At 39.8% G+C, this 24,820-nt stretch overlaps 1 protein-coding gene across 3 annotated transcripts in view; it reads right to left on the minus strand.

Moving 5' to 3' along the window:
• The window catches only part of WDR44 (WD repeat domain 44), an 88,937-nt gene that overhangs the window by 19,016 nt on the left and 45,101 nt on the right, over window positions 1-24,820 (minus strand). For all 3 annotated transcript variants that reach the window (XM_044235863.1, XM_044235862.1, XM_044235864.1), the window contains 7 exons: window positions 23,921-24,016; window positions 21,442-21,578; window positions 20,554-20,637; window positions 14,585-14,691; window positions 13,670-13,821; window positions 9,440-9,578; window positions 8,130-8,194 (listed from right to left, as the gene is read on the minus strand). In XM_044235863.1, coding sequence (XP_044091798.1) covers window positions 8,130-8,194; window positions 9,440-9,578; window positions 13,670-13,821; window positions 14,585-14,691; window positions 20,554-20,637; window positions 21,442-21,578; window positions 23,921-24,016 — 780 coding nt within the window. The remainder of the gene's footprint in view (window positions 1-8,129; window positions 8,195-9,439; window positions 9,579-13,669; window positions 13,822-14,584; window positions 14,692-20,553; window positions 20,638-21,441; window positions 21,579-23,920; window positions 24,017-24,820) is intronic.

The raw sequence follows: 24,820 nt of genomic DNA on the forward strand, positions 1-24,820 counted from the left end.
ATCTACACCTCCGTGACTTTCTTCTTCTTCTTTTTTTTTAAATTATTTTCAGCATAACAGAATTCATTGTTTACGCACCACACCCAGTGCTCCATGCAATCCGTGCCCTCCACAATACCCACCACCTGGCTCCCCCAACCTCCCACCCCTCGCCCCTGCAAAACCCTCAGATTGTTTTTCAGAGTCCATAGTCTCTCATGGTTCATCTCCCCCTCCAATTTCCCTCAACTCCCTTCTCCTCCCCATCTCCCTATGTCCTCCGTGTTGTTATGCTCCACAAATAAGTGAAACCATATGATAACTGACTCTCTCTGCTTGACTGATTTCACTCAGCATAATCTCTTCCAGTCCCGTCCACGTTGCTACAAAAGTTGGGTATTCATCCTTTCTGATGGAAGCATAATACTCCATAGTGTATATGGACCACATCTTCCTTATCCATTTGTCAGTTGAAGGGCATCTTGGTTCTTTCCACAGTTTGGCAACCATGGCCATTGCTGCTATAAACATTGGGGTACAGATGGCCCTTCTTTTCACGACATCTGTATCTTTGGGGTAAATACCCAGTAGTGCAACTGCAGGGTATTAGGGAAGCTCTATTTTTAATTTCTTGAGGAATCTCCACTCTGTTTTCCAAAGTGGCTGCACCAACTTGCATTCCCACCAACAGTGTAAGAAGGTTCCCCTTTCTCTGCATCCTCTCCAACACATGTTGTTTCCTGTCTTGCTAATTTTGGCCATTCTAACTGGTATAAGGTGGTATCTCAATGTGGTTTTAATTTGAATCTCCCTGATGGCTAGTGATGATGAACATTTTTTCATGTGTCTGATAGCCATTTGTATGTCTTCATTAGAGAAGTGTCTGTTCATGTCTTCTGCCCATTTTTTGACATGATTGTCTGTTTTGTGTGTGTTGAGTTTGAGAAGTTCTTTATAGATCTTGGATATCAACCTTTTGTCTGTACTGTCATTTGCAAATATCTTCTCCCATTCCGTGGGTTGCCTCTTTGTTTTCTTGACTGTTTCCTTTGCTGTGCAGAAGCTTTTGATTTTGATGAAGTCCCAAAAGTTCATTTTCGCTTTTGTTTCCTTCGCCTTTGGAGACATATCTTGAAAGAAGTTGCTGTGGCTGATATCGAAGAGGTTACTGCCTATGTTCTCCTCTAGGATTCTGATGGATTCCAGTCTCACGTTGAGGTCTTTTATCCATTTCAAGTTTATCTTTGTGTACGGTGTAAGAGAATGGTCGAGTTTCATTCTTCTACATATAGCTGTCCAATTTTCCCAGCAAAATAATCCTAAAATTTATTGAAGAGACTGTCTTTTATCCACTGTATATTTTTTCCTGCTTTGTTGAAGATTATTTGACCATAGAGTTGAGTGTCCATATCTGGGCTCTCTACTCTGTTTTTATGCCAGTACCATGCTGTCTTGGTGATCACAGATTTGTAGTAAAGCTTGAAATCAGGTTAACGTGATGCCCCCAGTTTTGTTTTTTAACATTTCCTTAGCAATTCGGGGTCTCTTCTAATTCCATACAAATTTTAGGATTATTTGCTCCAGCTCTTTGAAAAATACCAGTGGAATTTTGATCAGAATGGCATTAAAAGTATAGATGGCTCTAGGCAGTAAAGACTTCAAAGGTAATATGATGTCAATAAAAACGTATCTATTAATAATCACTCTCAATGTGAATGGCTTAAATGCGCCCATAAAACGACACAGGGTTGCAGACTGGATAAAACAACAGGACCCATCCATATGTTGTCTACAAGAGACCCATTTCTAACCTAAGGATACACCCAGACTGAAAGTGAAGGGATGGAGAAGCATCTTTCATGCCAATGGGCCTCAAAAGAAGGCAGGGGTAGGTAGCGATTCTCATATCAGATAAATTGGATTTTAAACTAAAGACTGTAGTCAGAGATACAGAAGGACACTACATAATTTTTAAAGGGACTATCCACAAAGATGATCTAACAATTGTAAATATCTATGCCCCCAATATGGGAGCAGCCAATTTTTTTTTTTTTAAAGAGAAAGTGGGGAGTGGGCAGAGGAAGAGAGAGATAATTTTTTTTTAAAGATTTTATTTATTTATTTGACAGACAGAGATCACAAGTAGGCAGAGAGGCAGGCAGAGAGAGAGAGAGGAGGAAGCAGGCTCCCTGCTGAGCAGAGAGCCCGATGCGGGACTTGATCCCAGGACCCTGAGATCATGACCCGAGCCGAAGGCAGTGGCTTAACTCACTGAGCCACCCAGGCGCCCCGAGAGAGATAATTTTTAAGTAAATTCTGCACTGAGTGCAGAGCCTGACGAGGGGCTTGATCTTATGACCCTGAGATCATGACCTGAACCAAAAATCAAGAGTGGGAGGCTTAACCAACTGAGCTACCCAGGTGCCCAGTGATACATATATATATATATATATTTTTTTTAAATATTTTATATTTCTTTGACAGAGACACAACGAGAGAGGGAGCACAAGCGGGGGAGTGGGAGAGGGAGAAGCAGGCCTCCCGCTGAGCAAGGATCCCAGGACACTGGGATCAGGACCTGAGCTGAAAGCAGCCACTTAACGACCCCGAGCCACCCAGGTGCCCCATCAATACATATTTTTTAAATAAAATGTTGCACATGTACAATTTCACAAAAATTACCTCACCCCCTTATAGTTAACTCCTTTCATCCAAGTTTTAGATCCTAATAATCTTGAAGGAGACCAGACTATGTCACCCCAAAATATTCCATTTGCATAAAGATCATTTGGGGCTGAAGGCAACTGAGAATAAGCAGACAGAAGAAAAAGTCTTTGCCCTCCCTACTTCTACCTGAAAGCAGGGCATGAAGTTCTCTTTGTGAAGGTGTGTCCCCTTTACCTCTTCCTTGCCAGGAAGGGGAAAATAATCTTACCTCTGGAGATAGTACTAAGTAATTATTATCCTCCATTAGTTTCCCCCAATATTTTTACCTGGTCATAATATACTGCCCTTAATGCCTACCGCCCCTCTTTTTCTTGTCACTTCTCAACAAACTTACCATTCTTTATTAAAATTATATATAAACCCCTGGGTCTAACTGCCTCTTTAGGCATTCAGTATTTTTATTTCTTTTTTCTTCTTCTTTTTTTTTTTTTTGCATTCAGAAGTTTTCTATGAAGGCCTCCATATAGAGTGTGTGTGTGTGTGTGTGTGTGTGTCTATATACACACATACATAGTAAACTGTTTCTCCTGTGACTCTGTCTTTTGTCAGGTTATTCATGGATCTCAGCTGCAAAATCATTGCTGTGGAACCCAAGAGAGTAGAGCAAATTTTTTCCCTCCCTACAATCTTCTCTCAAGAATTCCGAGCAGCAGTGAAATGCTGAGGCACCCATACTGATGTTTCCACTAGTCAAGCACACCCAACACAGATCGAACCCGAGCAAAGCGCCAATTCCTAGGTTAACAGCATAGTTACAACTTCTAGTTTCCAGCAGAAATTTTACAAATCTACCATAATGGAGCAAGCTAGGCAGGCGCTCTTCCTTTCTTGCATACATGCACTGAGCTACTTTTGGAAATCAGTAGGAATAGAGAGCACAGCAGGCAGAATTCTAGGCTTGGCATGACCAAGTTAGGGATCTTGGGTGTGCCACTCTACATGCCCAACAGTACTCTAGGTACACTTTCATGTACTCTATTTTACATGAGTGCTAACAAGAATGAGGATATAGTTAAAAAGAGATAAATACATCACTATCATGAGAAAAGAAAAAACACACACATCAGGAAAATTAATAAATGAATAAACTACACTGTGCATACCACCCCTCATTATAGCTAGCACTAGGTTCCCAGATAACACAGCAGGTACCATAATCCAAAGGCATATGAAATACAGGCCTCTTCTAACCATCCCCAATCAAAATGACAGAAGCGAAAGAAATAAATCTACTCTTGAAAACAACAGATATAAATGATTCTCAACTACTACAGGAAAAATGCTCAGTACTACAGGGGGGTCACTACCTTTTGTGCCAAAGAACTGTTATGCTCCTCATTTAAAAGGCCTGTATTTGGGGTGCCCAGTTGACACAGGTGGCTGAGTGTCCGATTCTTATTTTTGGCTCCAGTTGTGGTCTCAGGGTCGTGAGATCAAACCCCGCATCGGGCTCTGTGCTCAGCATGCAATCTGCTGGAGTTTCTTTCTCCCTCTCCCTCTGCCCCACCCCACCCCACAGGCTTGCACTCTCGCTTTCTCAAATAGATGAATCTTTAAAAAAAATAATAAAAGGCCTGTATTCAAACAAGGTGGGAAGTTACTTAGGCTTTTTGCAGGGATGAAGTGGGGTAGATGGACATAGTTAAGGATCTGTTCAGTAGGAGGGAGCCTGGCTGGCTTAGTCAGTTGAACTTCCAACTCTTGATTTCACCTCAGGTCATGATCTCAGGGTCCTGGGATTGAGGCCTCGGAGCTCAGCTCGGAGCTGGTTTAGTATTCTCTTTCTCCCTGTTCCTCCACTCCTACCCCCAACTTGTGCTCTCTAAAATAAATAATAAATAAAATCTTTAAAAATATGTAAAATGGGGGTGCCTGGGTGGCTTAGTGGGTTAAAGCCTCTGCCTTCGACTCGGGGCATGATCCCGGGGTCCCGGGATCGAGCCCTGCATCAGGCTCTCTGCTCAGCAGGGAGCTTGCTCCCCCCCCTTCTCTCTCTGTCTGCGTCTCTGCCTACTTGTGATCTCTGTCAAATAAATAAGTAAAAGCTTTAAAAAAATAAAAAATACATAAAATGATCGGGGAGCCTGGGTGGCTCAGTGGGTTAAGCCTCTGCCTTCGGCTCAGGTCATGATCTCAGGGTCCTGGGATCGAGCCCCACATCGGGCTCTCTGCTCAGCGGGGAGAGCCTGCTTCCTCTTCTCTCTGCCTGCCTCTCTGTGTACTTGTGATCTCCCTCTCTCTCTGTCAAATAAATAAATAAAATCTTTGCAAAAAAATACATAAAATGACCTGTTAGTAGGACTGCTGAAATAAGCTTAATACATGTTGGGACAAATAGTTCCGGTTTTTAATAATCATCAATGCCTGGAAGCTTTACGGTGAATTAAACTAATAAAAGCAAAACCTTTCCCCCAAAGCAAAGTGGTTAAAATTTTTACTGCTACATTAGTCAGTGAAGGCTTTATGGAGGGAAGTGGGCCTTGAAGAACCAGCAAGCTTCGAACAGAAAGAAAGGAGATTACAGGCCTCCAGATAAGGAGATAGGAACAAAGGCACAGAAGGAGGAGTTCCACGCTGATTCAGGCCCACTACAGTCAGGCATGGGGTTAGGTTCCAAGGACACTAAGATCTGTGAAGTATAGTTTTTTGTCTTAAATCAGCCCAGAGTCTAGCCAGTGAGACAAACTGCCAAAGAAGACATGGTAAGTAATATCAGTGTCAAAATACCTGTAACGTTCTGTTGGAATAAAAATGAGGAACAATTCTGCCTGCCTGATTCAGGGAAAATATTAAGAGATGGTAAGATATTGAACCAAATCCTTTTTCTTTTTTTTGAACTGAATCTTGGAAGGATGAATAGGGCTCTGACCAGTGAGAAAAGGGAGGGCAGTGAGAAAAGGAGGGCACTCAGGGCAAAGCAAATAGCACGGACAAAGGCAGGAAAGTAAAAGAATAGCTAGGGTATAGACCCATGTCCAGCATGGTGAGTACGGGGCACAGGCAGCAGGGAATTAGAACAGAGTTTAAAAGGTAAGATGAGGGGACTCCTGGGTGGCTCAGTCAGTTAAGCCTCTGACTTCAGCTCAGGTCATAACCCTGGGGTCCTGGGATCCAGCCCCACGTCAGGCTCCCTGCTCAGGGGGGGGAGTCTGCCTCTCCCTCAGCCCCTCCCCCGATCACGCTCTCTCTTTCTCACTCTCAAATAGGTAAAATCTTTTTTTTTTAAATTTCACTTGCTATCATAAATTTTTTTAAAAGGGTAAGATGAGGCAGTATCAGGAAGGGTCTTATTCTGCAGGTGACAAGGAGCCGTCAAAAGATTTTAAACCACAAAATGGCATCAGATTGGGATTTTGAAAAAAAGCTGGTGGCAGTACAGAAAATTTAATTGCGTAGAGACCGGAGACAGAAAAAGCAATTAGGAAGCTACAGCAAACATCTCAATGAATGTTGAAGGCCTAGATAATGTGAGTGACAACAGAGAATGAGCGAACAGATTCCATAGGCATTTGTAAATGGAGGCAGAGTGGATAGAAATTTGTAACTCATTTGGTATCTGGGTAAGGAAGAAAGTAATGGAGTATCTTCTCACAACGTTAAAAAAGTAACTTATGGATGGTGATGCCATTAAAGACTCAAAGAGGGAAGCAGGGTTCTGGGTAGGTAATAAAAATATTTCCATGAGTGAACATTAACATCTAGCCAGTTACTCAAGCCAGACAGCTGGGAATCTTCCTAAACTATTCACCCGCCAACTCAGCGAGCGGGTCACCAAGTGCCAGAGATCCTATCTCTTCCACAGTCTCTCAAATTCAGCTCATCATTATGGTTTCTAGACTCACTGCTTCATAATCCAAGTACTGTTTCTCTCCTGGGTTAATACCCTCTGAAGCAGTCTCCCTTGTCTCTAGCCTGGAGCCCCCATTCTAGCTGATCCTTTACAGTATTTACCAGAAAGCGCTCCCGGAAACAAAAATCTTAATATTTTAATTAAGCTCCTGATTGAAGCCCCTGAAAGCCCCCTCCCACTCCCCCGCAGTTTACAGGACAAAGTCCAAACTTCCTGGTTTAATACAAAGGACCACTGACAATCCTAATCCTGTCTCCCTCTCCTCCAAGTCTCACACGTGCCCGCTTGGCTCCAGCCACCTGGAACGTGGGCAGCACCCTTACAGTGCTGGGCCGTCTCTGCCTCCAGGCCTCTGCACTAGCTGGTCACTCCCACGCGCTGCTGCCTTCTCTCACACAGCGAACTGCTGGCTCGCACAGAACGCCTCCAGGAAGACTTTCCTCACGCTCTGATGTGTTGGGATAACGAAAACTCCTGTACTTGTGTAGTACCTTCTGTAGAATATTCCCATCCAATACTAGAATTGTGGATACACTGACTTCACCAGTCACCACAGTCCCCAGGCAGAGACTATGTCTCATTTGACTTTGCACAATCTAGCAGTATCTGGCACATTAAGAGGCACTCAAAAAACATTTGTTGAGGGAGTTTAGTTTTAGACCTTTCAGCCAGTGTGCATGGTGAATACACCGATGGAGAGATCCTACACACACTGTTACGTGAAAAGGGTAGCATGCCCAGTAAGATCTTCTGCTTGTTTAGAAACCAGCTATTCTCAAAGGCAACAAGAATTATGAAGGTAAAAGCCAATTCAGGTCTGGAGGCAACAAATGAGTATGTCAGACAAGGATGGCCAAGGACACAACTCTGAAAAACAGCATCATTTGAGTGAGAGAAAGAGGAAGAGACAGCAAGGGTGTAGGAAGAGAACAAGGGAAAATAGAACCTTAGAAAGCTGAGAGGAATATGTTTAGAGTAGGGAAACATTAGAGTCAAATACTATGCAGACAGTGAAATTTCAGGAAAATACTGTTGAGCAGGTGGACATTTTAGGTTCTTCGTTTTACATCACCCTTGTCTAGGTCAATACACAAGAAGCACAAGGGACAGCTTAGAATAATATTCTCCAGTTTGCTTTTTAGGTGTAACATTGGTTATATTAAACCTTCCAGCTATCAGACCAAATGAAAACCACCAAATATTTTAAACTACCTGAAACTGTGTTGAAGCATTTATTAAACCAAGAAGATGGAAAAATTAAAATATTTCTGTACTTTTTCCTCTATCACTCCTTATTCAGTATCCAATATTTTTTAAAATTGTAACATGGATTTGAGGGGAAGAGATTTTGTTTATTAAGTTTGTATTAGTAGTTTGGTCGCTGGAGTAGTATCACGCACTGTACGACACAATTTTTCATTTACCACTTCTAACAGAAGAAACTCTTGTCTCTAACGTATCTTAATGAACTGTTTTCATGTAACTGTAATTTCTGACAGACAACAAGGTATTTCATGGTAAATAAATCAAATTATAGTACTTAACAAGAATAGCCATAAAATACAGAACATACCCCTGTATCTGTATCAGACTTTGATGAATTCAGACTTTCCTGAGAAGGTGACGGGGATACACGTCCTAAAAACAAAATAATAATTATAAACAGGCATGTACATACACACACACACACACACATCAATCAGAAATAATGACACATGAACACCTAATTAATAGTCATAGAATGTAACATTCTGAAAAAACACATTTTCTAAATAAGTGAAGCATTAATTCTCTGGGCACCAAAATAATAGGTTTTATCATTTTAATCATAAAATCTAGAATAACCATATCATCAATTTAATAAAATATTATTAAATCTTCATTATTCATAGTGAATACAAATAAGATGAACAATAAAGGGACACAAAGGGTCTGGGGTGGTAGAAGTCGCAAGGGCCGCTGAACAGTCTGTCTGCTCCAAGCAGGGCAATAAAAAAAATGTATTGTAAACATAGTTTAACTTTTTGCCAACCCAATTTCATCTTCAATTATGTATTATAATGCAAGCAATACCCATAGGGCCACTAAAGTATACACGGATCATTTGCCAGTTTAGTGGATCTCCCCAGATTTCTATGTTCCTCAATCGGTGCTTTAAATATGTCCTATCCTCCAGCCCATGGCCACCTATTCTCCTTTCTCCCATCCCTTATCTTCTTGGTTTCAGTCTTAGTGGGCTAGGGCGAGGATGGGAGTGGAAGGGAGGGGTTTGTGGAGAAAATTTATTGTAGTTAAATAATTATAAGAAAAAAATCCCATAAACATAAAGCTCTTACCTACATCAGTTCTACATGCTTTCCTGGTAAGTTACCAATATACAGAAATATTTTATATTGTTGTACTCATGGTGTACACACATCACATTCTGAGGTTTCTCTCTGCCATTTAACCTTTTTTCGTATACCTCTGATGTACTGACAAATCATATTTCCTTTTCATGGCTGGGTCTCCTTTTTTCTTTCCTTACTGGATGGATATTATCATTCTCATTCCTTTTCTAAATTAATCAGGTTATTTCATTTTTAAACCCAGGAGAGAACTAAAAGTTGTCAGGAGAAACCAAGCAACTTTGTTCTCAATAGTTGAAGAATTAAACTCTGCACAATACTTCGAATGGGATAAAGTCAAAAGCTCTATGGTAGCGTTTTCCATGGGATTCAGACGCTTTTTCAGTGTTGACTTCTGTTCTTTTAGGTTTGTGGCCACTATTAAAAATAGTGGTTGCTGCAAACGGTTGCCCGAGAAGAGGGCATTATTATACCTAAAATGTAAAAATACCAGATGTCTCTAGAGTTTTAAGGCCCACAAGTAAATAAAAAATACCTTCGGTATTGTATTTCATTCGCATATTGTTGAAATAGTCAAAAGCATTTTTTAAAGCCCATATTCTCACTACATTGTCTTGTCCAGCTGAGGCAAGTAATCGGCCACAGTGAGAAAATTTCATGGTCCAAACAGCTCCCTATAAAAACAAAGAAAGGTTCAGAGTTATTTCTTTAGAAGTTGAAATATTTAAGATTTTATTTTTAAGTAATCTCTACACCCAATGTGGGGCTTGAACTTACAAGTCCAAGATCAAGAGTCGCATACTCTACCGACTGAGCAAGCAGGCACCCCTAAGAGTTGAAACATTATTTTAAAGCCAAAGTAAAGAATTCTTCCAAATGATACTAAGATAATCCTCATATTACTAATACCACTTAAGGCCAACAGTTCAATGATGACACAACAGCACAAAGAGCAACTTTTAAGAGAAAAGTAGGATAAGATAGCAGCGGTTTACTGTAATCTAAACTAACAAGTTCAAAGCCCCAAGCTTTGTCTACAAATTAATGGAAATGGAGTTCCGAGGAGGCCATAAATCATTGTGAAAACAGAAATCCTAGTTGGGGATTTCAGTCTCCTAGCTGAACAGAAGAGGGAGTGGCACTGGAGGAGGCAGAGCCCTCAGAATGCAACTAATACCCTTGACCAAGGCTGAGGGAAATACAGGCCCACGTTAGCAGTGACCCTTGTGGCACTGGGCATTTGCAAGTGTTGGAATGGTGTGATCTCAACCTGTTTTTCCCCCAGAAACAAGATTTTACAGTGTATGGTTAGAATTCCCAGAAACTGCTAGCAATAGGGAAGTGTGTGGGTATGTGCTGGGAGGTGGAGGTGGCGTGATTTATGAACATGAACCCTTAACTTGGAAAAGCCAAATGCTATTACAACAAAGGTTGTTTGAACTCCTATTATAACACATATGTATGCAGATTAAAAAGATTATCTAACTTAGGGGTGCCTGCTTGGTTGGGAGACCATGCAACTCTTGGTCTCTAGGTCATGAGTTTGAGCCCTATGTTGGGTATAGAGATTACTTAAAATAAATATAAACTTGAAAAAAAAAGATTATCCAAGTTAGAGGCAATAGTTCATATAATAAAATAACATTCATTTCCATAAAATGCAAGCATATTAAGAAATTTGTTATTGGGAACCTACTACAATGAGACTTTACTTAAAACTGGAAATAATGAAAGTGAATCAAAACAGTACAAGGAAGTTTATCAGTTCCTTAAGGAAGTTACTATAATCAAATCAAATATTTTATGTGGAGATCATAAGTACTGAAGTTTAAATTCCAATCTGGCCTCCATCTGATATGTTTAGGGTCGCTTCCTTCCAGTTACGCCACATCTTGGATTTAAAAACTAAATAGATAAATAGATTCCCTGATCAAAGACTGACAGCATCATTGTCCTGTCCAGCAGTTTATTACCAGCTTCCCTGTGTTCCTGGCATTTTTAAGGGGTATAACTACAATATCACTTGTGTTACTTTATTCCCACTTTCGTACATTTTAACTCTGGTAGAAAACTTACACCTCTCTCTCCTGGTTTTAGCTGCCATTTTACAAAATAAACGAACCTACTGCAGTATTTGTGTTCATTATTTAAAATACACCCAGGAAGGGGCGCCTGGGTGCCTCAGTCAGTTAAGATCCAACTCAATTTCGGCTCAGGTCATGATCTTCTGGTCTTGAGATCGAGCCCCATATCGGTCCCCGGGTTCAGTATGGCATCTGCTCGTTCCTCTCACTCTGCTCCTCCCCCTGCTCACTCATTCTCTCTCTCTCTCAATAAATAAAATCTTTTAAAAATATACCCTGGGAACATTTTAAATGGTTTCCAAAGACACAGACCACCCTGCAAATTTAACTCCTTTAAAGTTGGTACCTTTACATAGCTTTCTTCATGATATGGGACTAGAGTTTACTTATTCAAAAAATTTCACTTCTTAAGGGGCACCTGGGTGGCTCAGTTGGTTATGTGTCTGACTTCAGCTCTGATCACGATCTCAGGGTCCTGGGATCAAGCTCAGCATTGGGCTCCATGGTCTCAGCACAGTCTCCTTGTCCCTCTCTCTCTGCCCCCTCCCCCTGCTCATGCTCTCTCTCTCTCAAATAAGTAAAATCTTTAAAAACAAAAACTTTCACTTCTTGATAGCTGCAAGCAACATATCTTTTAAATTTTTTTTAAGATTTTATTTATTTGACAGAGAGACACAGCCAGAGAGGGAACACAAGCAGGGAGAGTTGGAGAAGGAGAACAGGCTTACCGTGAAGCAGGGAGCCCCATGTGGGGCTTGATCCCAGGACCCTGGGATCATGACCTGAGCCGAAAGCAGAGGCTTAATGACTGACCAAGCCAGGCACCCCGCAAGCAACATATCTGATAAAGGGTTAGTATCCAAAATAAAGAACTTACCAAACTCAACACCCAACAAACAAATAACACAGTTAAGAAATGGGCAAAAGACAGGAATAGACATTTTTCCATAGAAGATATCCAGATGGCTAACAGACCCATAAAAAGAAGTTCAACGTCGCTCATCATCAGGGAAATATAAATCAAAACCATGTTGACATACCATCTCACACCTGTCAGAATGGCCAAAATTAACACAAGAAACAACAGGTGTTGGCAAGGATGTGGAGAAAGGGCAGCCCTCTTGCACTGTTGATGCGAATGCAAACTGGTGGAGCCACTCCAGAGAACAATATGGAGGTTCCTCAAAAAACTAAAAATAAAACTACCCTATAATCCAGCATACTACTAAGTATTTATCCAAAGGAAACAAAAATAGAGATTTGAAGGGTTTTTACACCCCAATGTTCACAGCAGCATTATCAACAACAGCCTATGGAGAGAGCCGAAATGTCCACTGACTGATGAATGATAAAAGAAGATGTGGTATATACATATATACAATGGGATACTACTCAGTCATCAGAAAAAATGTTATCTTGCCATTTGTAATGACGTGGATGGAGCCAGAATGTATTATCCTAAATAAAAGTAAGTCAATCTGAGAAAGACAAATACCGTATGGTTTCACACTCATATGTGGAATTTAATTTTTTAAGATTTTTTAAGATTTTATTTTTATTTATTTGATAGGGGGAGAGAGAGAGAGAAAGAGAGAGAGAACAGGTGAGAACACAAGAGAAGGGGGAGGGAGAAGCAGAGTCCCCACTGAACAAGGAGTCTGATGTGGGGTCCAATCCCAGGACTCTAGGATCATGACCTGAGCCCAACACAGCCACTGAAACGACTGAGCCACCCAGATGCCCCCATATGTGGAATTTAAAAAACAAAACAGATGAACAGTAGGGAAGTTGCGGGGGGTGGGGGGCAGAGACACAAACCGTAAGAGACTCTTCTTTTTAAGGATTTATCCATTCATTTTAGAGACAAAGAGCGAGAGCAAGAGAGAGAGCGAGCGAGCGCATGCGCGCACAAGTGGAGAGAGGGGCTGAGAGAGAAGGAAACAGAGGGAATCTCAAGCAGACTCCCTGCTGAACACAAAGCTCAGCAAGGGACTCAATCCCAAAATCCAAGATCATGACCTGAAAACAGGAGTCAGACGCTCAACTGACTTAGCCACCCAGCTGCCCCAAACCGTAAGAGACTCCTCACAATAGAGAACAAATTGAAGACTGACAGACGGAGGTGGAGGGGGGATGGGCTAGATGAGTATTAAGAAGGGCACTTGCTTTGATGAGCACTGGGTATTGTATATAAGTAATGAATTACTGAATTCTACTCCTGAAACCAGTACTGCACTGCATATTAGTGAACTAAAATTTAAATAAAAATTTAAAAAACCTGGGGCGCCTGGGTGGCTCAGTTGGTTGAGCTGCTGCCTTCAGCTCAGGTCATGATCCTGGAGTCCCAGGACTGAGTCCCGCATCAGGCTCCCAGCTCCACGAGGAGTCTGCTTCTCCCTCTGACCTTCTCCCTCTCATCCTCTCTCTCTCTCACTCTCTCTCTCTCTCAAATAAATAAATAATAAAATCTTTAAAAATAATTTTAAAAACCTTTCAGTTCTTAAACAATAACCCAGAGATAGACTCTGCATTACCTAGGCATTAAATCATTATTAATATTAATTTACTTTCCTTGAATCAGGTTAGCAAAATTATGCACATACGAGATTGGCTTTATAGAAGCCAAAGTACTTCTCTCAATGAAAACAGAATCAATCCTGAAAGATACAAAGACTGCTTACCATATGCTCACCACTAAGATCTTGTACCACTTTGATCTGATCAAAATCATACGGTCCTTTGAAACCATGCGCTGCTTTGAATTTGACTGGTCTTGTATATGGCATTCCTTCATCATCACTTGATGAAGGATCATCTTGATCAGTATGAAACACTGAACAGAAAGGCAATACAGAAATCATCACTGGCTAATGTAGATAAAGTTACTATCAAGATTTTCATTCTACTGTTAACCAAGAAAATTTATTAAATGGAAAAACAGTATCAGTCTATTACTAAATAGCATATTGGTTAAGAGCACAGGATCTCATGCCAGATTGTCTGGGTCCAAATCCAGCTCTGTCATTTATTTTCTGTGTGACCAGAGCCAAAGCACTGGACCTTTTTGTGCCTTGGTTTTCTCATCTGTAAAATGGAGATAATAATAGTACTTACCTCACAGGGTTTTTATGAAGGGTAAATGAATGAATATAGTTTCAAGTGCTTAGAACAGTGTCTAGCACAAAATAATTACTGTATTAGTGTTTATTAAATAAAATAAATGAGTACAATTACAACAAATGACATAGGAAGTGAAGATCTGTACAAATTTAGAAAATTTTCCAAATTTTGGAAAATATTTATAAAAACTAACCTTACAAAACTAATTTACAACTGAATAATGAACACTCATCTCTTCCAGGTTGCCATACTTACAAAGTGTGTACAAATTCATGTTCAAGACGAACAAATTTATTTTTCTTCCTGCTCATAAAAATAAGTGATACCTAGAATAACATGATTTACTGAAATGCTAAGATGTCTGCTACCAAGGTTTCTTAATTTCAATAAGAAGAATGCCTCTTATAAATTACAGACTAACTTTGGATGATTACAAATCAATTAAATATTCACTTGCAATGTTCTATTTCACTTACCTTCATCTCTAACACTTTTAACTTTATTCACAGCACGTTCACCATATTCCTCTGCAAGGTGCTTTGCTCTCTTTACTGATTTTCCTAAGAACTTCTTTAGTTGAGTCCTTACCAAAAATACAAAAAACCAAAATTATTTTTTTAAAAAGATTTTACCTATTTATTTGAGAGAGAGCAAGCTCATGAGCAGAGAGGGGGCATTGGGGAGGGACAAGCAGACTCCCTGCTGGCAAGAAGCCTGACCCAGGGCTTCATCCCAGGATCCTGAGATCATGAACACCTACCCAACTGAGCCACCCAGGTGATCCCCAAAACCAAAATTATTAACTAATTGTAAAAGCTCAATAATTCACAGATAATTTCATAACGGCCACAAGAATAGTATATTATTTTGAAATAACTCCTTTTTAACATAAAAAATAGGTCTTTGAGTTCCTTTATCCTTTGTTCTATGGAATAAATACATTCAAGTCAATATGGCTACAAAGAAAATACAGATACTTCTGGATGTACAGCCTCATGTGCTCTAAAGCACTGGTTTTCCTTCTTTTCTTTTCTTCCCTTCTTCCTTCCCTTTTCCCCCCTCTTTCTTTCTTTCTTTCTTTCTTTCTTTCTTTCTTTCTTTGGGAGAGAAAGAGCTCAAGCAAAGGTTAGGGGTCACAAGAAGAAGGGGAGAGAGAGAATCCCAAGCAGGTTCCTTCCCCAGCAAGGGGCTTGATCTCACAACCTTGAGATCATGACGTGAGGTGAAATCAGGAGTCTAACGTTTAACTGACCGAACCACCCAGGCACTCCTCAAGCACTGGCTTTCAACGGTGAATAAAAAATTGGTGGGGATGGGTGGGAGGGGAGTGTTTAAAGCACATGAAACTGAGACCCATCTGCAGATCACATGATTTAGAGTGTCTCAGGTCAGACCATTAATCTGCAATGAGAATGTCTTTGAGAAGACTGATTTAAAGAGTAATAATCCTTGGGGTGCCTGGGTGGCTCAGTTGGTTGAATGTCTGCATCTTGGTTTCAGCTTAAATCATGATCTCCGGTCATGATACTGAGTCCCACTTTGGCCTCTGAGCTCAGCATCGAGTCTCCTTGAGATGCTTCTCCTCTCCCTTGGTCCCTCCCCAGCCCACTGTGAGTGCCAGCTCTTTTTCCCCCTAAAATAAGTAAATAAATCTTTAAAAAAAAAGGAGTAATCCTTAAAAACACATTTCTACCAATAAAAAAACTATAAGGATGCCTGGCTGGCTCAGTCAGAAGAATACGAGACTCTTGATCTTAGGGTTCTGAGTTCGAGCCCCATCTTGGGTAGAGGGAATATTTAAAAATAAAATCTTAAAAAAAGGAAAGAAAGAATCTATAAAGAGGTATTTACTTACAGAATAAAATGTTTGGTACCCTACAATGGCCGTTTGTTTCTTCTCTTTCAGTTTGGGTATTTGCATGCAATACAGTTAGGTTGAGCTTTCCCAGGAAGTATTCCCGAACACAAGGTAATGCAAGGATGCATCTCAAGCTTCTATAAATAGGACTTACTTATTGCCTTTCTAATAATCTCAGTCTCCAATTTCATAAATTAAGATCATAAAAAACAAAGCACAGTATATACATGATCTCTAAAACCAAAACAGAATTTATAGGAGGAAATTTTTACCAATTCATGGGAGTTCATGATATTAAAGGATACTACCTGATTAAGCTGCTAAGCTATATATACAAAGATGTTCACTGCAGCATTATTTACAAAGTGTAAAAAGTAGGGAAAAAAAGCATAAAAAGTAGAGACAAACGGATTTTTCATTAACAGAGCAATGCGTAAGTAAACGCCAGCATATTCTCAAAATGGAATGCAATAAAATAAATGAGGCAAACCTCAGTTCTTCCGAAGTACTGAGCTCTCAAGTCACCTCAGGGCCAATGCACATGTTATTTCTGCCTGGAACATTCCTCCCCTGGCTAACTTCTACTCATCTATTAGGACTCAGACCAAACATTATTTCTCAGAAAAGCCCTCCTTGACTCTTCAGAGCAGGTTTTCCTGTTTTATATGCCAAGAGTACTCCATGTATTTCTTTTATTGCAATTACTACAAATGTAGTTAGATTTATCTGTGCAATTATGTTTAAGTATGTGTTTCTCCTGTTTAACTGGAAGCTCTAGGAGGGCAGAGACTATGACTGTCTTAACTATTATATTTACAGCACTGCACTCCCATGTCTGGCTGACAGAAAGGCTATAATATATTTACTGTTGATACTGGTATGAAAAGATGTACATTATGTATCACGTATTCTTAAAAAAGCAAGCTTGGGGCACGTGGATGGCTCTGATGGTTAAGTGATTGCCTTTGGCTCAGGTCATGATCCTGGAATCCTGGGATCAAGCCTCCCATTAGGCTCCCTGCTCAGCAGGCAGGGAGCCTGCTTCTCCTGCTCCCTCTGCTGCTACCCCTGCTTGTGCTATCTCATTCTCTGTCAAATAAATAAAATCAATCCTTTAAAATAAATAAATAAAATAATAAAAATTAAAAAACACAAACAAAGACAAGCTGACGGGGCACCTGGCTGGCTCAGTCAGCAGAGCATGTGGCTCTTGATCTCAGGGTTGTGAGTTCAAGCACCACGTTGGTCACGGAGTTTACTTTAAAATAAAGCAGGGGGTGGGGGTCACACACAAAAAAAAGCGAGCCAACAAACTACAGGCACAGTATTAATTCTACTTTTGTGAGGAAAAAAAATTCTGTGGAGAATACACGTAATTATTTAACACTGGTTATTTCTGGGAGTGAGAGTATGAGACCCTCATTTTCCATATTTCTGTATTAGTTTTTCTGTTCTTGTTGTTAAAGTAATCTCTGCACCTGGCATGGGGCTTATACTCACAAACCTGAGATCAAGAGTTGCAGCTCCACTGACTGAGCCAGCCAGGCCAGGTGGCTCTGTTTTAGTTTTGATAGTAAGAAAACACAGATGATAAACCATTTTTAAAACTACTATAAGGGGGTGCCTGGGTAGCACAGCGGGTTAAGTGTCCAACTTTTGATTTTATCTCAGAATCATGAGATCCAACCCTACATCAGGCTCCATGCCCTCTCTCTCCCTCTGCCCTCCCCTAATAACCCCCACCCCCCCCACTTGCATGTGTGCTCTCAATCTCTCTTGCTCAAAAAAAAAAACATCACTATAAGGTCTTGGGGTGTCTGGTTGGCTTGGTGGAATATGTGACTCTTGATCCCAGGATTGTGGTTTAGAGCCCCATGTTGGGTGTAGAGATTATTTAAAAATAAAATCTTAAAAAAAAAATCATAGGGCTCCTGGGAGGCTTAGTCGGTCAGTTAAGCATCTGCCTTCAGCTCATGTCGTGATCCCGGAGTCCTGGGATCGAACCCTACATCAGGCTCTCTGCTTAGCAGGGAGCTTGCTTCTCCCTCTGCCCCTCTCGCTGCTTGTGTTCTCTCACCTTCTCTCACTCGCTCGCTCTCTCATGCATTCTCTCAAATGAATAAATAAAATCTTTTTTAAAAAAAATCATTATAAGTTCTCTGCTACCTATAACTCAGAAGTTATATTTTCTGGATAATTATAGGTTTACTACTATTTAGGCAAGAAAGCATATTTTAATCATTTTGGATGAGAACATTTCTAAAATGTGTGTTTTTGAGACTTCTTCAATGGTACTCAATGTTCGATAAATTGCTTTCCTTATTAAAAACAGCCAGTTACCACCTTCACTTTTAATATATCCAGGGCCTTTCATATGGATTGTAAGTGGGCCATAATATTAGCTTCCCCTCAGCCTTCAAGGTGACAGAGCAGGATCCAGGGAAGCCAGAACCCTGGGCAGACTCCTCTGGCCATTAGCAGATTCATTAGCTTGCCCAGTGTTCAGAGGAACTATTACCGTGTTTTGTGTGTGTTGAGAAAAAGTTGAAAGCAGTAACATATGGAATTGCTATGCTATGTAATGAGTCCTTTTATCATTTTCTGGATTCCCTTCGTGTGATCAAAATATTATCTGACATTCTTTTTTTTTTTTTTTTAAGATTTTACTTATTTATTTGACAGAGAGAGATTACAAGTAGGCAGAGAGGCAGGCAGACAGAGAGAGGAGGAAGCAGGCTTCCCGCTGAGCAGAGAGCCCGATGTGGGACTCGATCCCAGGACCCCGAGATCATGACCTGAGCCGAAGGCAGCGGCTTAACCCACATTCTTATGTGTCGACTTACATGTTGTCACAGTTTGCTACTTCTATTTTGCTTTGACCTCAGATACCAGATGACCAGATTTTTAAAAATTTATGTAAAAAGTAAGTATAATGGCTTTGAATAAACCTAAAGAGCTTTTCTTTTAGAAAAATAATAAGCCAGGGTGCTGGGGTAGCTCAATTGGTTAACAAATTCATGCTCTCAACTTAGGTCTTGGTCTCAGGATTTTGAGTTCAAGCCTCATGCAGGACTTAAAATAAAAAAAAGAAGAAAAAGAATGAGCTTTAATGCATGGAATACGTGACAGTTCTCCTAGGTGTTTACCTATCTCTTTAATCATTCCTAATTCTGATTTCTGATAGTTGCCACTGCTGGACAGCCAAGCTCCAGATCTCTGAGGTTTCATCTATACACCTGTATTGTGGGTAGATCTTTTATAAGAATTCTCAGTGGTTTCATTGATACACTTCCCACACTAGGCAAAGATCAGTATAGTGGAGAATTTGCTTTGGGGAATTACTGCCAAGTAAATGACCAGTGTATAGTCAAGCAAAATCTATATGCCCACCATTTCTGCTGGATGTTTGTAAGGAAATCAGAAGGATGTCATGATTACAATCCTTTTGCAACATATGATTTAGTTATTTAGCACCCATTTATCTTGTTTTTCAAAGTCAGGAAACAAGAACGCCTGGGTGGCTCAGTCGGTAAACATGTGCCTTCACCTTGGGTCATGATCTTAGGGTTCTGGGATCGAGTCCTACATCGGGCTCCCTGCTCAGCGGGTAGCCTGCTTCTCCCCCTGCTTTACTCTCTCTCTCTGACAAATAAATAAAATCTTTAAAAAAATAAAAGTCAGAAAACAGGGTGCCTGACGGCTCAGTTGGTTAAGGGTTGGCCTTTGGCTCAGGTCATGACCCCGGGGTCCTGGGATTGAGTCCTGCGCTCTGCTCATGCGGGGAGTCTGCTTCTTCCTCTCCCTCTGCCCTCCCCCTACTCATGCTCTGTTTGTTTCTCTCAAATAAATAAATAAAATCTTTAAAAAAAAAACTCAGAAGGGGCGCCTGGGTAGCTCAGTCAAGCGTCTGCCCTCACCTCTGGTCATGATCTCAGGGTCCTGGGACTGAGCCCCACATCCGGCTCCCAGTTCAGTGGGAAGCTTGCTTCTCCCTCTCCCACTCCCCCTGCTTATATTCCCTCTCTTGCTGTCTGTCTGTCTGTCTGTCTCTCTCTCTCTCTGGTAGATAGATAGATAAATAAATAATAAAATATTTTTTAAAATTTAAAAAACTCAGAAAACACTTTAAGATAAAATAAAATAAAGGTAAAATTTAAGTGTAAGTTATGCAGACTGCAGATGTCACTAAAATTGAGAAAGAGAAATTTACTAGGACACGGAGTAGTTGGGAAAAATTGTGGAGTTTAGAAAAACAAACAGGATTTGAAAGCAATTTCAAGAACAATCATGTTCTACTAACACTTCTGGGACCTACCATCAGAAAAATAATGCAGGCATGATGCAGAATTTATTAATCATTTACTATTTGTCAGATAATATAGAAATGACCACCAACACAGCCTTGAACAACTCTTAATGCCTTGGCTGGGGACAGGAAACACTGATGGCAGATGGACATATAAACTAGATAAAACGCAGATTTAAAATAGTATGGCAAGTCACATATTTTTTAAATAAATGCTTGAAATAAAGAGTTGTACCGTAACTCATGTGTGAAATAAAGAAAAGGAAAGTATTGTAACTTACGTTTTCTGTTTTAACCTTCCACCATCAGTATCTGTTGTCTGAGACTGTAACTTCTCTTCATCATCTGACTGCGCTGCATCATTACTACCAGAAGGGGAAGAAGTCATTTTAAAAGAAGCCATTTCCCCTACACCTCCCAACAATCCATGTATACGATATACTCAGGTACTCAGAATAAAACTACATTAACACACTTTAAGTTTAATTTTAATGATGATCCTGAGAATGTAAGACTTGAGAGATCACAGAACAGAATCGTTAAGCATGATGTAATGTACAAATGCAAGTGAAAACAATTTAGGAACTTATGGAAAACCTACTACCAACAAGGCTTTTTGCTGGATAAAACGTGCTGCACAGAAATGACAAATTAGCTTCCTCTTTGCTCTTCAGGTACATCATGTATTACACTTTATTAAGATTTCCTTTCACAATAATCATTTCTTTGATCTACATAGATCTCACAGTAAAGTCAATCACCTCACTCTAAAGCCATTTTCTGACCTACACAGATAATACAATTACAATTAGGATAATTGTATTACAATTATAATTGTAATACAATTAGGTTTCAGAAACCAGGTCTTCATTTCACATGGTTTTTTACCCTCAAAATGCTTCAATAATGTCTCCAGTATTACAGAAATCATTTTAGAAGAGAAACGAAATACTAAGAGATTTCGGATATATACTGTTCTCCCCCAAGTAACTGTATGCTCTTAAGAGAGAACAATGTTGAATACATACATTAACTAACTCTATTTTAATCCCAAATTTAAAAAAAGAAGACTGAGTGAAACCAAATTAGGAACTGTTGTAGTTCATTAACAGAGAAATCTTCAACACTCTGAAATACTACGAATGATAAATAGTAACAATAGGCCATACCTTACATATTCCTTAGTCCTTCTCATGATGTGTAGAGTGAGAGGATTAATACCTGTTGGCAGTTTCTCTTCCGCAAGACTCAAAGGTATTTCTTCTCCAGTATCCAGGTTCTTAATCATGACACTGGCTAAAATTTCCTGAGGTAAAAAATAACACCAAGAGGACCTATAATTTAATTATCTTTTTGAGTCTTCAAAATCCTCAAACATTTAAGCTAAGGACTTTCTAGATACATTCAGTATTGTGTACAGTAATTTTTAACTTTTTTCATGATACACAATCCATACACTGCAAAATGTACTCATTTAAAGTGTGTAATTCAATGATTTTGAGTAAATTCAGAGTTGTGCAACAATCAACTTTATTTAAGCATATTTCCACTATGTCGAAAAGAAACCCCATACTCATTAAAAGTCATACCGCATTCCCCACTCCTCCCTGCCCCTGGCAATGACTATTTTACTCTTTGTTTCTATGGTTTGCCTATTCCAGACATTTCATATAAGTAAAGTCATCCTGTATGTGGTCTTTTGTGATTGGCTTCTTTCACTCAGCACCATGTTTTCAAGGTTCGTCCATACTGCAGCATGTGTCAGAACTTCATTCCTTTTAATGTTTGTAAAAGATTTTATTTATTAATTTGACAGAGAGAGACACAGCGAAAGAGGGAACATAAGCAGGGGGAGTGGGAGAGGGAAAAGCAGGCTCCCTGCTGAGCTGGGAGCCTGATGCGGGGCTTGATCCCAGGACCTGAACCAAAGGCAGACGCTTAACAACTGAGCCATCCAGGCGCCCCTTCATTCCTTTAAATTGCCAAAAAACAGTCCATGTGGACTGGATATACCACATTTTATTTATCCATTCATGGGCAATGAACACTTGTGTGCTTTCCACATTTGGCTATTATGAATACTTGTGTACATTTTTTAAAATTTATTTTTATTTTTTTAAAAAGATTTTATTTATTTATTTGACAGACGGAGATCACAAGCAGGCAGAGAGGCAGGCAGAGAGAGAGGAGGAAGCAGGCTCCTGCTGAGCAGAGAGCCCAATGCGGGGCTCGATCCCAGGACTCTGAGATTATGACCTGAGCTGAAGGCAGCGGCTTAACCCACTGAGCCACCCAGGTGCTCCACTTTTGTGATTTTTTTAAAAAGATTTTATTTATATAACAGAGAGGGGAGGAAAGAGAGCACACAAGCACAGGCAGGGGGGGAAAGGAGGGCAGAAGGAGAGGGAAACTCCCCGCTAAGCAGGGAGCCCTATGCAGGACTCTTGAGACCATGACCTGAGCCGAAGGCAGACACTTGACTGAGCCACCCAGGCACCCCACTTGTGTACGTTTTTTGGGTAGACATATATTTTCATTTCTATTGGTGTACACATAGGAGTAAAGCTGCTGGATCATGGTAACTCAATGTCTAAGGTTTTGAGGAACTGCCATACTGTTTTCCAAAGTACAATAATTTTTTTAAATGTATCATTTAAAAGAAATGAAAACTGGGGCGCATGACTGGTTTAGTCGGTGGAGCATGCAGCTTCAATACTGGGGTTGAGTCTGAGCACTACATTGCGTGTAGAGATTACTTTAAAAAAATCTTAAAAAAAAAAAAGAAACAAAACTAAGATTTTGCTTCAAAAACTTTATTCAGAATTGGCCAATCAATATATACTAAATTTTAACGGTAAGTAAGTACTGAGTCTGTATAACACTGTATTATCACCCAACAAGTATAAAAACATGTAATTATAACATCAAGTTCTTTTTAAGCCCACTCTCTATTAAATTTGGTCTTTGTTCTCAATACATTTTTTCTACCCCATAATGGTATAAAAAAGATAATTTTAAGTTAAAGTTACAAGTTCCAAAATATTAAAAAAACAAAAACTGGGGTACCTGGGTGGCTTAGTCAGTTAAGCATCTGCCTTTGATTCAGGTCATGATCCCAGGGTCCTGGGATTAAGCCTTGAGTCAGGCTCCCTGCTCAGTGGGGAGCCTGCTTCTCTCTCTCCGTTTGCTATCTCTGTCTCTCTCTCTCTCTCAAATAAATAAATAAATAAAGTCTTTAAAAACAAAGAAACAAAACCAAAAAAACAAAAAACCCCAAAACTGGGATGCCTGGCTGGCTCAGTCAGTAGACCACGTAACTCCTGATTTTAGGGTTGTGAGTTTGAGCCCCACACTGGATGTAGTGCTTAAAAATAAATAAATAAATAAATAAATAAATGTTTAAAAACTAAGAAAATCATCAATTTTCATCTTTTGCTCTACTTTATATTTTTTTTGCTTAACAGCAATAAACTTAAAAAATTTTTTTAATCATGGTAAAATATTTTTATAGTTGTATATATAGTTCAGCAGTATTAAGCACATTCACAATGCTGTGCAAACATCACCACCATTCATCTTAAGAACTTCTTCATCTTCTCATTATGGTTTTTATATTTTACGTTAAGAACAAAACAAATCTAATTATACCTCATCAGTAAGCTCTCTCCCGGAGTTGGACCTAGGTCTCTGAGGGCCCATCACTTCCCCTGCTATGGTCTGCCCATCAGGCGCTTTTCCATTTTCCTAAAATTATAATGTTATAAACAGAAAGTAGATGGAGTCAATTTCTATAAACACTCAATTATTCATTACCACACATAGCTCTAAAGAATTCCATAATTCACATAATGGAGCCTACTGAAAATTTAAATGAAATACTCCATTTCGGTCCTTTATTATTCCCAACATGCTGAAAAACACTGCTGCCCACGAAATAATGTCTTCGTCTTGAAAGCAAATAAATGTTCCATTTGAACCTGACCCGAAAGCAGTTCTCTACTAGCAGAATGCCAACACGAAGAGTGCCATTCATCAGGGTTATACTTGTGCTTATCTCGAAGGCAGGGATTGGCAAACTTTTTCTATAAAGAGCCAGATAGTAAATGTTTTAGGCTTTCTGCTTCACATATTCCTTTTTTTCCCCTTATAATCCTTTAAAAATGTAAAGCCTATTCTTAGTTCAGGGACTCTACAAAAACACACTACTGCCAGTCTCGTTCTAAGGCTATGACAAGACTGAAGTGCCGTTATCTCCCAGTTTGCTAACCTGTCCCTACCACAGCTACCACACAAGTAAGCTTTCAGTCCCAGAAATTGGGCTATGGTAAAAATTCATGCTATCAGGTGCTTTCTATTGCTTCATATATAGATATATAGCCTATATATGAAGGTTTTGTTTCATGATTAGGTAGAGGATATTATAAATAAAAGTCCTCAATTTTGACCATCACAGGTAAGGTAAATGAAGACTATAGTTGATGTTTATTAACAATATAATAATATTACAAATAGCAGCATCTTTCATTTTTTTGATTGCCTACTGCATGC

Source organism: Neovison vison, chromosome X (genome assembly GCF_020171115.1).
Source record: "Neovison vison isolate M4711 chromosome X, ASM_NN_V1, whole genome shotgun sequence".
NCBI lineage: Eukaryota > Metazoa > Chordata > Mammalia > Carnivora > Mustelidae > Neogale > Neogale vison.